Source organism: Eurypyga helias, unplaced genomic scaffold, assembly GCF_000690775.1.
Source record: "Eurypyga helias isolate BGI_N326 unplaced genomic scaffold, ASM69077v1 scaffold11127, whole genome shotgun sequence".
Lineage (NCBI taxonomy): Eukaryota > Metazoa > Chordata > Aves > Eurypygiformes > Eurypygidae > Eurypyga > Eurypyga helias.
Window position 1 is genome coordinate 38,488 of NW_010262308.1, and position 11,866 is coordinate 50,353.

General features: G+C 38.4%; 1 protein-coding gene across 1 annotated transcript in view; it reads left to right on the top strand.

Moving 5' to 3' along the window:
* The window catches only part of TRRAP (transformation/transcription domain-associated protein), a gene marked incomplete at its 3' end in the record, with an annotated part of 61,847 nt that overhangs the window by 38,101 nt on the left and 11,880 nt on the right, over nucleotides 1–11,866 (top strand). Inside the window, exons 36-47 of the mRNA XM_010155673.1 lie at nucleotides 203–401; nucleotides 799–927; nucleotides 1,549–1,815; nucleotides 2,328–2,534; nucleotides 3,402–3,560; nucleotides 3,644–3,778; nucleotides 3,982–4,092; nucleotides 5,271–5,417; nucleotides 7,187–7,400; nucleotides 8,067–8,192; nucleotides 10,091–10,237; nucleotides 11,075–11,277. Coding sequence (XP_010153975.1) covers nucleotides 203–401; nucleotides 799–927; nucleotides 1,549–1,815; nucleotides 2,328–2,534; nucleotides 3,402–3,560; nucleotides 3,644–3,778; nucleotides 3,982–4,092; nucleotides 5,271–5,417; nucleotides 7,187–7,400; nucleotides 8,067–8,192; nucleotides 10,091–10,237; nucleotides 11,075–11,277 — 2,044 coding nt within the window. The remainder of the gene's footprint in view (nucleotides 1–202; nucleotides 402–798; nucleotides 928–1,548; nucleotides 1,816–2,327; nucleotides 2,535–3,401; nucleotides 3,561–3,643; nucleotides 3,779–3,981; nucleotides 4,093–5,270; nucleotides 5,418–7,186; nucleotides 7,401–8,066; nucleotides 8,193–10,090; nucleotides 10,238–11,074; nucleotides 11,278–11,866) is intronic.

Below are 11,866 nucleotides of genomic sequence, written 5' to 3' on the forward strand. Positions count from 1 at the left end.
GTAAAAATGGCTTGCAGTTGTTGAAGAGAAAGTTTAATACATTTTGTAATGCTGCCATTAGCTCTAAAGCCATGCCTCTGGTACTGCCTGCTCTTGTCTCTGCTCATTTGAAAACAAGATTAGTTTCTTCACCAAGTCATCAGCATAGTGGTTTGGTTGGGTTTTTATTCACAGAAGCTTTTTATTTTATGTGTTTTTACAGAAGGAATTACGGTGATATAGAGTTGCTCTTCCAGTTGCTTCGGGCTTTTACGGGTCGATTTCTCTGCAATATGACTTTCTTAAAGGAATACATGGAAGAAGAGATCCCCAAAAACTACAGTATTCCTCAAAAACGGGCTTTGTTCTTCCGGTTTGTAGACTTCAATGACCCAAACTTTGGAGATGAGCTCAAAGCCAAGGTAACTAAAGCAATTAAAGCAAAGCAGCATGGTATTTAGGCTTAATTTTCTTCTTGGGAACTAGGGCAACAAAACTCGCTTGCTGAAATGTCAATGAGCTTGATAATTGGCAGAGCCATTTACATGAAAATATCATACCTGAAGAAGAGTGATAATAAACAGAGACAGCAATTCATCTTGCTTTCAGTGCTGACTAGTCTACACTTTCTAAGAATCTTTGGCCTTGGAAGGGGGGAAAAAATGTCTGTATATCTCTTTCTTGGGGTTTTATTTACAGCTTCCTTTTGTAACACAGTGAGCGTGTCTAACATGCAGGCGTGTGTGGGAAGTTGAGTGTTGATGGCCATTAGAAGAATCCATAGTCGAGTGTAACCGTGTTTATGTTTATATTCTGCAGGTCTTGCAACACATCCTGAATCCTGCGTTCTTGTACAGTTTTGAAAAGGGAGAAGGCGAACAGCTTTTGGGACCCCCAAACCCAGAAGGAGATAATCCAGAAAGCATCACTAGTGTTTTCATAACAAAGGTAACGATCCTTGTTTACATTGGAGTGTTGAAAATTAAAACAAAAATTTGTTTCTCTCCTTGGCTTTGCAATCCTGATTCGAGTTAGCTGTGCTGTTTCTGAATCCTGTGGTTGGTTATATAAAATCACGTCCTAACTGTGAACCGTTGTGAGATCCGTCAGTCATCAGTAGGGTTGGACTGCAATTTTCAGTGTTTGATATCTTTAGGACTTGAATGTCTGTCTTTAGGAATGGGTCTTATGGCTGTAATCCCAGTCTTTTTCATAAGCAAAACTTTCCATGACTGAACATCAGTATCTTTGCAATTCACTTTGATTTCATTGAACATTCAGCAGTTATAAAATAGATGTTGTTGGAGATGAGGGTTGAGGTTTTTTTTATTTATTTTTTTACAATAGGTTAGCACTTTGGAAGTTCCTAGATGGGCTCATTATCTAAAAGCTCTCACCTCAGGAGGTTGTTTTGTGGATATTAAACTGAAGCAAAGAAGTGGTTATAGTTATTAGTCATCTTAAAAACCACTCAAAAAGCAAAAAAAATTGTACTTTGCTTTTAAGATTTTTTTTTTCTTCCCTTCCACTCCTCAATTTTCTCTTCTCTTTGATCATCCTTGGAACTAGGTACTTGATCCAGAAAAACAGGCTGACATGCTGGATTCTCTCAGGATATATCTCTTGCAGTTTGCCACACTTCTGGTTGAGCATGCTCCACATCACATTCATGACAATAACAAAAACCGGAACAGCAAACTACGACGCCTGATGACCTTTGCTTGGCCTTGCCTTTTGTCTAAGGCCTGTGTGGACCCAGCATGCAAATACAGTGGACATTTGCTTCTGGCACACATCATTGCAAAATTTGCCATACATAAGAAGATAGTTCTGCAGGTATTGACTTTGGGCTTGGATTCATACATTTCAGGGATGTGGATAAGTTCGGCAGTGTGCTTTTTTTTTTCTGTTTTAAAATGCAGAGTAGAGGGTGTACAGTAGTTTTGGATACTTAGTGTAGAAGTAACAAACTCACATGCAACAAACAGAAGCAGCAAGCCAAATACTAATACAAATTTATTTGGCAATGGGAAGAAGTTTCAAGATAAGTGAAAAGAGAGAGAGCAAATGTGACAATGAAAAGTGCCTTTGGCTGAATTAACAAAATGAAAAATGTTTCTCCATTTAAGAGACAGACATTTCAGTTGAGACAGAATTTGGGGACCAAAGGAAAACTCCAAACTGGACAGTGGAGCGGGAGGAAGAAAAAGGGAACTTCAGGGAGACTGAAGCATACACTGTATACTTCTGATGAAGTATTATTAATATTTAACGAATTATGGGCCTTTAGGAGATAATTGTGCTATTTAGAGTACGTATGTTGCAGTTTCTCTTTCTTTGCTTTTTAGGTTTTTCACAGTCTTCTGAAAGCTCATGCGATGGAGGCCCGAGCTATTGTGAGGCAAGCGATGGCTATTCTGACTCCAGCTGTGCCTGCTCGCATGGAAGATGGTCATCAGATGCTGACCCACTGGACACGAAAAATCATTGTGGAAGAGGGTCATACGGTTCCCCAACTAGTACATATTTTGCACTTGATAGTACAACATTTCAAGGTACTTGCACCAGTTATTCTGGTAGTCACTGTATCTCTAATACCAAGGAGGTAAACTGCAGTGTGATTAGGAAATAACGATTGGATTTAAATGGTTTACCTTCAAAAGGCATCAGCTGTCTGCAAAGGTATTTATTGAAACAGAAAACAACTATTAAATAGCAAACCAATTATTAAAATTTACCATGATGGAAGTTAGGACTCAAAATGTTAGGTGAAATCTGCCAGTCATTGCATGTGCGTTAGCAGTGCTCTTCAGTGGCGCTGGGAAGATTCTGAGAGTTGTTTAAAAAAAATTGCTGAACCCTATTCCTCATCCTCCAGTCATCCTTGTTTGTTTGACTTTATATATTCTGTGGGATTAACTAGGTAACTTTTTTGTCTCCAGCTAATGAATGTTGGGAAACTTTAAACAAATGGGGAATGCTGCAGAATGTCAACCTAGGAGCTTTTTTGAAAATGCATACTAAAATATGATCTGAAGTGACAGTTAGCTAATTTGCATTTAAGTTACTTCTCAGTAATCGATGCCCCAGTGCCTTTTGAAAGAATACCTGAGTGTGTTCAGATATGAGTTGTAGCTCCCGAGTGTTGGAATGATTGTTCCGCGAGGAAAATCAGTTCTCTTCAAAACAGCATCTTCATTTGGGTACATGAAATCAGTAGTCACTACTGAAAATTGTAGCCAAAATTTTATTTTCAAAACCCCAGTTACCTTTCTGGACTCCAGAATTTGAGCACGGTAAAGAGTTAGCAGACTTTTTGGGATTAAAGGCTATTTAACCATTTTGCTTTATTTCAACTCTGTAGTTTCTGAGTACAGTTTTATTGGTTAATGGCTAACATGACTGTGAAAACATCTTTTCAGGTTTATTATCCAGTGAGACATCACTTGGTGCAGCATATGGTTAGTGCCATGCAGAGACTGGGCTTCACTCCCAGTGTTACGATAGAGCAAAGAAAATTAGCTGTGGATCTTGCTGAAGTAGTTATTAAATGGGAATTGCAAAGAATTAAAGACCAGCAGGTAGGAAGTCTAAATAAACTGGTAAAAATTGAACTGTTATACGGTGAAATGCTTCTTTAACATGCTCGTTGCCGATATTTCAGCCAGATTCAGATATGGATTCGGGAGCAAGTGGAGAAGGAGTAAGTTCTGCCTCATCTGCTGTTAAAAGAGGATTGTCTATTGATTCTGGCCAAGAAGTAAAACGATTCAGGACAGCTACAGGAGCGATAAGTGCTGTAAGAAAAATTCAACGTTTGTTCAGAGACTCTGATAGTATAACCTGTGTTGACTAAGCAATTTACTGTACTTGTTTTTCTCCGCATAACTCTAAACTCCCTGACTTGAAGGTTATACTTTTAGAAAATATTTTAAGTCTCTTCTGCTTGTTGTTATCCTTCTGCAGTGTTGCTTATGGCTTTTGTGTGTGGTGTACGTGCAGGTATTTGGACGTAGCCAGTCCTTGCCAGGAGCTGATGCACTTCTTTCCAAGCCGATTGACAAGCAGCACACAGATACAGTCGTGAATTTCTTGATTAGAATTGCTTGCCAGGTACTGTGTTTATTCTGATATGCAAATACCAATGCAGCATTAGTAGCCAAAACCATAAACCCCTCACTTCACAAGAGTCCCGTTGTGCTTGGATTATTCTGGTGTTTGTATATTTTGTTGTGCTAAAAGATTAGAAACTTCAATGCAGAATTGTACATGAAGTAAAATAAAATAAGGAGGAAAGAAATTGATAACCAGTTTCTGCATGTTTTTCATGTCACAAATGCTGGATATTATTCACGAAAGGCATTGTACAATTACAGCTTGGTGCAGGGAGCATGCACTTTGAAACTTCATTGTAAATGGTTACAATCCAGATTTTGAAATTGATGGAGTCTAGATTCTACTGTACTGTTGATCACTTAGAGCATTTTGTTAGTTCATTACTTTATCTTTTCAAGCAAGTACTATATCAGGAGCGACATGCTTGAAATAAATGTGGCTAGTAGAATTTGGCTGGAGCCAGGGAAAGGTTTCAGAAAGTTCACAGAAAGTGCTTTTCTTAATTCATTTATATATTTGCCTGATGCTGAAAACTATACTTGTTGTGTTGCCTAGATTTGATGAAAATCTGAAGATTATTTAGAGGTTGTATTTTCAAGATCAAATACATGGAATCACTTCTTTTTATGCAGCATGCAGAACTAAAGCTTTTCACTTTTTTTTTTTTTTCAATAATTAACTTTTCTAGAATGGAGAAAATTAGCTAGGTGTAGCTTAAAGCTGACAAATTTCATGACTTCTGCTCTGCAGCAGACTCTGCTGGTAAGTAATGTGGGGTTTTACACACCACAGTCCATTGCACACACTAGATGTGCTCTTGAAGTATAAAGATGAACCGAATAAAGAGCTACCTATGTTTATGAATACCGTGCAAACAGAAAGGATTAACCATCGCGAGCATGTTCAGAGTTGTAGTAATGTGTGGGATTAAACTTTTTTAATATACCTTTGAAGGGTGATTTGGGGTAACTAGCTAGCAGTTCAGACACCAGTTGTGATGTTTACTGTTAGTTGTCAGCTTTTTAAGCAGTTAAATGCTCTGTGACTGTACTGATAAAACTACTTAAGCTTATCTGTTTCAGAAATAAGAAATTATATGCTTGCTTGGAATGCATCATAAATTAATGAGTTGGTTACAAAAGGGTGTCATTTTGTTAACTCTGATTAATTGCTAGGTAAATGACAACTCAAACACTGCTGGATCTCCTGGGGAATTGCTGTCTCGCCGCTGTGTCAACCTTCTGAAAACAGCTTTGCGACCAGACATGTGGCCAAAGTCAGAACTGAAGTTGCAATGGTTTGATAAACTGCTAATGACTGTGGTAAGTAACACACTAGTCCTGTAGGTCTCCAGGTTGCACCAGCACGTAGTGAAAACTAATGATACCTGGATACAGATTTTTACAGTCTTAATCTTCTCTTCTTTGTAGTGAAATACATAAATTGTTAAAATATGTGAATTGCATCAGTGGTTATAACTCATATAGCTGCAGTCCTTACAGATAGACTTAGCAACAAATACAGTAACTTCCTGCATTACTTTTATTTTGACATAGGTTGTAATTTGCATGTTTGGATGGCCTGCTGCTTGGTGTTTTTTGTTGGTATGGGATTTTTTTGTTGTTGTTAGTATGAAGTTGTACCAATTGAGATTGATTTTATTGGTTTTCTGACTATATTATCATAATACAAATTTCACTGAAAGGCTAACTTTCTGTATTTGATGATACAACACGTTTTGTTTATCACCTGTACGCTGTTTGTGTGCTTTTTGCCATATAATAATGTGCTATACTTTCATAACGCTCTTGTCTTTATGGAGATGGTCCTTGAAAGGGCAAGTATCTACTTTCATCCTTTTCTCCTTCCACTGGAAGCGTTTCTGACGTGCCTCCATTTGTTTTGGGTTTACAAGTATTGATAGTGCTCCAGGGAGCTCATACTTGTTGCTTTACTCCTCTTTTCCCAAGTAGTGTGCAGGCTGAGTGATTTTTCCTGCCGCTGGATTTGATAGCCTACAGCTGGAAGAACTGTAGTCAGTTCTGACCAGGGTTGCACGAGGATTACCTCCTCCTCGCCTTCCTCCCTCAGACTGTTGCAAAGCTGTTAGGTGCCAGGTGATGAAGGCTGTGCAGTAACAGCAGTATGACTTCAGGAAACTCATGGCTTTGAGTGATTTCTCTGCGCTGAAGCTGGGGACGGTTGTGAGTATCTGTGTGCTGGCTGCTGAAGAAGAGCCGTGTGTTATGTACAGACCGGTGTTGCCCGCCCTTTCTGGAACAGAGGGGAAGATGGTGGAGGTGTAGAAACAACATGAGCATGTAATTCCAGGAGTCTGTATGCTTCCAGAACATGAACTTTTATGTCTTTTCCTCTGCTTTTCAAACAAATCTTGCAGTTTATCATCTTTCATGATCTGGAGGAAGGTGGAGAAAGTGCACTGTGTCTAAGAGCAAGCCAAAATCAAAACCTGGCCTGCTCCACGTTTTCCCTCACCTCAAAACAAACGCACTGTACCAGCCCTCAGACCTGAGGATGGTGGATGTAGTTGATGTTTACTTAATACAAGTAAACAGGAATTTCATATCTTAATTTTGCACTATGTGGTGTCAGTTGTACGGGAGGTTCAGAAAAAAGAATAATGCTTTTGCAGCAAACAGACTAATTTTCTCTCTTAATGATTGTTTTGTAGGCTTAAAAAGATATGTCTAGGAATATTTTTTTTTTCTTTTTTCAATTTAGTTCTAAATACCCTCTTTTCTAAGCTATAATTTATCATAGCATATACTGTTTTAGCTCGTCCCTGAAGGCCTCTCTCGGAAAGATGTTGACAAAGGGGGAGAAAAATTATGCTCTTTTGAAAGTATTTCTAACCAGCAAGTCTGGGGGCAGCTTTGAAAACTGAGATTTTATAGTGCCTTTTGTTTCACAGTTTTATGTTGCATGACTTGCCCAAGAAGTGAAATGTGGGTGGTGTAGAAACCTCAACCTTATTGCAGGTTTTTAGCAGATGTGACCTGGACTTACTCTTCTGTGTATTACTTGTGTGATTTTCCCCCCCTCACTGCCTTTTTGTGTATGTTCTCTTTAGGAACAACCCAATCAGGCCAACTTTGCCAACATTTGCACTGGCTTAGAGGTCTTAAGTTTCCTGTTAACTGTACTGCAGCCCCCAGCTGTCCTTAGCAGCTTCAAACCCCTGCAGCGAGGTGTAGCAGCCTGTATGACGTGTGGGAACACCAAGGTTTTGAGAGCAGTCCACAGCCTGCTTTCTCGCTTGATGGGTATTTTCACTCAAGAACCAAGTACAAAATTTTCTTCCTCCTTTTATCCTTTATTGCTGCATAATTTAAGTGTTTTAAGGGCGTGGTGTAGACCTCTGTGGAATGTGCTAATATTCTGTTTTAAGATTCCTGCATTTAATGGTCCGTTTTAGCTTGCACTTTCAACCTCTGTTCAAAAAATGAGAAGCTGAAATAAGTAATCATGTGGAATATATCATTATCCATTGACATAAAAACTTAATAACCTGTGGCTGTCATGACTTCCATTCAAGAGATGCATGCTATAAATTTAAAGTATTTTTGCAATTATAATTTTTCAGCCTCAGAAGTGTGGGTTTTTTTTATTAGTTAAGCTTTGCTCTTTTGTTAAAACAAGGAAGGGAGAGTGTAAAAAGAAAGACAATAGGTAGTAGGACATGTCTTCATATAAACTAACTTCGATAATATTTTCTTGAAAATCAGTAATCTAAGACCCCTCAACAACGTGAGTTATTTAGAAATAGTGGTACACTACTATAGAAGACACATTGGTTGTATAATAAAGAGGTTGATGTAAATAAGGGATCTGCTTGTGCTATCTTGGTTAATTAGCAAGTTTATGTTCTGGTATGTTCACAGTGTAGCTGTTCCTTGCCTGTTCCATGGCTAATGTTACCGAAAGTAAACGCAGTTCTCAAAACTCTGCAGGTACCTCAAGTGTAGCTTCGAAGTATGAAGAGCTGGAGTGCCTTTATGCTGCAGTTGGAAAGGTTATTTATGAAGGACTTACTAATTATGAAAAAGCCACCAATGCTAACCCTTCCCAGCTCTTCGGTAAGCTTCCCACATCTCTCATGGATGTATGTCGAGCCCGTGAATGTGTTCTTCGTTATGAGGTTTTGGTTTCCATAAGGAAACTGAAATCTGATCTAATGCGGAGGAAGCTGCAGGAAGCATTTGGAGCCATCTAGAGAGATGAGTTTGGGATGTGGGTTGTGAAAAAGGAGCTGGGAGGGTTCAGTGCGTTCTGTCTTTTCCCGGTAGCTGACTTGGGAGCAGTTATTGGAAGTGGGGAGCTGCAGCTGTGCTGGATGGAAGCCCTGTGTATTCGGAGTGCATAGGGAAGAGATGCTGCGTTCAGATTAACCAAAATTTAAAGTAAAACTTAACTGGAAACTTTTTACATGGAAAAACCCAAATCCTGTGGGTACTGCTGTGAGATACAATAGGATATTTCAAGGAATCCATGTAAACATTCTTGCACGTTATTGCCTTTTTACTTTTTAACTTATCACCTGATTTAAATAATGTAGGAAGACTTACTTCTCTATCTTGAATGCCCACTAGGTAAGAAATTGCAAAAATACAATTCTTTCTTGAGTGAGCAAATCTGAATTTTTAGCATATACTATACTGAAGAGCTGAAATGTTCTTCTTTTCTTGTTATTCGTACTTATTTAAGTGGTAGAGAGCTCAACTACGTAATATAATGATGCGGATATATCTGTGTAATCCAGTTTGGCCCAGAACTGTTCATAATACAGACCTGAAACTGTACAGTTTTGGAGAACTTGCTGATTTAAATGGCAAATGTCCTTCACTGTTCTAGTCTGTGGTCTGTACAGATGGGTGTAATTCCGCTTTGGGAATTGCCTGTCTGTCAGATGTCAGGGCGAGCTTGACGACCAACTCCCCAGGATGTTTCTGACGCTGTGCCCAGCGCTCACTTAGAAGCAGCACTCCAGTCTAGCTGTCGGGTGGTGCAAATCTTGCGAGTTGTGTGTCTGAGGCTGAACTTTGCGTGACAGATTTTGTGCACATCTGAGCAGGAAAAGAAATAAAAGCTTTTGCAGCAGCTATTCAGCGAACAAAGCGTGCCTCTATAAATATGGTCAGGGGCTTTTCTTGGATGGTGACGCCGTAGTAAGGAGAGGCTGTGGATGCTTTAGCGGGTACAGTTTGACAAGGCGCAGGAACTTTTTTAAGGTATTCCAAAGCATAGATATTGCTAAAACTGATTGGTTTGGATGTATATGGATAAGCTTGTATTAAGATAGGCGCCGTTACGAACTCAGTGTGACTTGAAGGGACTGTGGTCTTGCAGGTGTCATGCGTTCATAGGCTGTGCCGAAATCACCTGATTTGATAGTGCTTTTCAATCTACTGTAACTTATTTATGAACTTCTGAAAGTTTTCATAAAGTTTTTAGATCAGAACATGCAGACTGTGTAATTTTTAAATCTTATTTTTGGTCACTAAACCCAGGCCTACCTAAACCTAACAGTGTTGCTACATTTTGCTACGAACGCTAATGTGCAGCATGAGGAGTAGTTTCATTTTACCTGGTTAACTGTATTTCTTTTTTCTTTTTTTTTTTTTTTCCCATAGGACTTGGAGAAGTATCTGCTCTCAATACACCTCTTTCTGTCCTCCCTTTCTCCCCCTTGCCCTCTATCATACACTTATCTACAGAACTTTCAAATATTTTGATTAATGCAAAAATATGATTTTAGTCTTATACCAAAGTTGATACTGAAACTTTTCTTCAAATCTATCCAGATTTGTAGTGTTTAACTTGGGTTCTCCCATGCTTCTTCCTTGGCTGGACAAAATACAGCTGGAACATTTTTCTGTTTCATTTCATAAAAAAAGAACATCCACATTGAAAACATCCATCTTATGTTACGTCATGCTCAGTAAAAGATTTACTCAAGTATTGTGTTTTTCTATAGGTACTTTAATGATTCTGAAGTCAGCGTGCAGTAACAATCCCAGCTATATTGACAGGCTGATTTCGGTTTTCATGCGGTCTCTGCAGAAGATGGTCAGGGAACACCTAAACCCACAGGCTACAGCAGGAACAGCAGAAGCAAATACAGGTATGACATTACACAGTCTGAGGATGTTAATGATCAGAAGTATGTGCTACAGCATGGAAATGCTGGCATTTTTCAAGAGTTCATAGAGTTCAGGGTAGAGGGGCTGAATTTTTTTGCTTTTGCTTTTTTTTTTTTTAATTCCTTGCTATTTGCTAATATTGGAACAACTGCTTGAAATTAAGTTGTTGGAGCAGATGCTTGTCTTTATCTTAAAATAGCATCCTTTTCAGTCCATACAATTCTGTCTATCATCAGATGAGTTATGCCATGAGTCATTGAAAAAAGTCAGACATTGTTGTAGAAGAAAAGCCAGTGCTAGTAAAGAGCACGGTAATTTATTAATGAATAAGCCACTGACAAAAATACTTTGGAAGAATTGCTGCTGTTAGATTCCAGCCCATATTTTAATTAGGTAAATGAGAGGCTTGCAAATTTTATTAACACTGAGAAACTATTCGAAAATTATTAAACTTGACAGATAAGCAAGTCAGGAAATTAACAGGCAGAATATGTATGCTGCATCATTATAGTATTTCTTTCACAAGTTTAATTGCAGTTTTTCAGCACTGGGGTTCTGTAATACCTTTTACCAAAATGAAACCACGCAGGCTTGCCTTTAGGATTTTGAATGGATTTGGCTTTTTTGGGAAGGAGTCTCTCTCAGTTGCTTAGGAATGGAAAGTAGTAGTTCTGAAAACATTATTTCTAGGGATATATTGCCAAGTAACAGATATTGTTGTAGCTATTTTTAAAATTACAGTAGCCTATCTTGAAAACTTCTTTACTAGGTGTTTTACAGGTGCTTTCACAATGTAATCCTTTTTTTTACATCCATAGCAGGTACAAGTGAGCTGGTAATGCTAAGCCTGGATCTTGTGAAAACTCGCCTGGCTGTGATGAGCATGGAAATGAGGAAAAATTTCATACAAGCTATTCTGACATCTCTCATTGAAAAATCTACGGATGCCAAAATTCTTCGTGCAGTGGTAAAGATAGTGGAAGAGTGGGTGAAAAACAACTCCCCGATGGCAGCTAATCAGGTAAATTCAGAAGATTAAACCCATTATTGCTCTCAAATGCTAAATAACTCCAAGCCGCTGTTACAGTTCATCAGTTTTTGACAGTGAGGTTTGTAAGGATCTGTTACGTATGTTTAGGCATTCTTAAGAGATTTGGAGTATTTTGTGTCCCCTGTGAAACCAACTGAGTTAAAGGTGCTCATCATTTCATAGGGTTATATTGGGTGTTTCATCTCAAATGCTCTTCCTGAGAACTGGTTTTAAAAGTTTTAAAATATGTTTCACATTAACCTGGACAGAGAGATTCTTCAGGAGGAGGATGACTAATGCTAGTTTAAATTGTGATACTTCTGTAACATTTTGTGGCCTCTTCAATTTGCCAAATTTTCTCTGAGAGCTGGGTACTTGACAGTCTAGTACTATATAAAAGGCCCTACGCTTTTCAAAATATACATTAGATTTTTGTAATAATTGAACAACTTAAACATGATTTTTAGTCATGATTTAAAAATTCTCTAGCATGTATTAGGAGGATAAATGCTTGAGTTATTTTTCTTTTTTAAGAACTATGACCTTCCACCAAGGTATTTTTCAGTACTTGAGAAGGGAA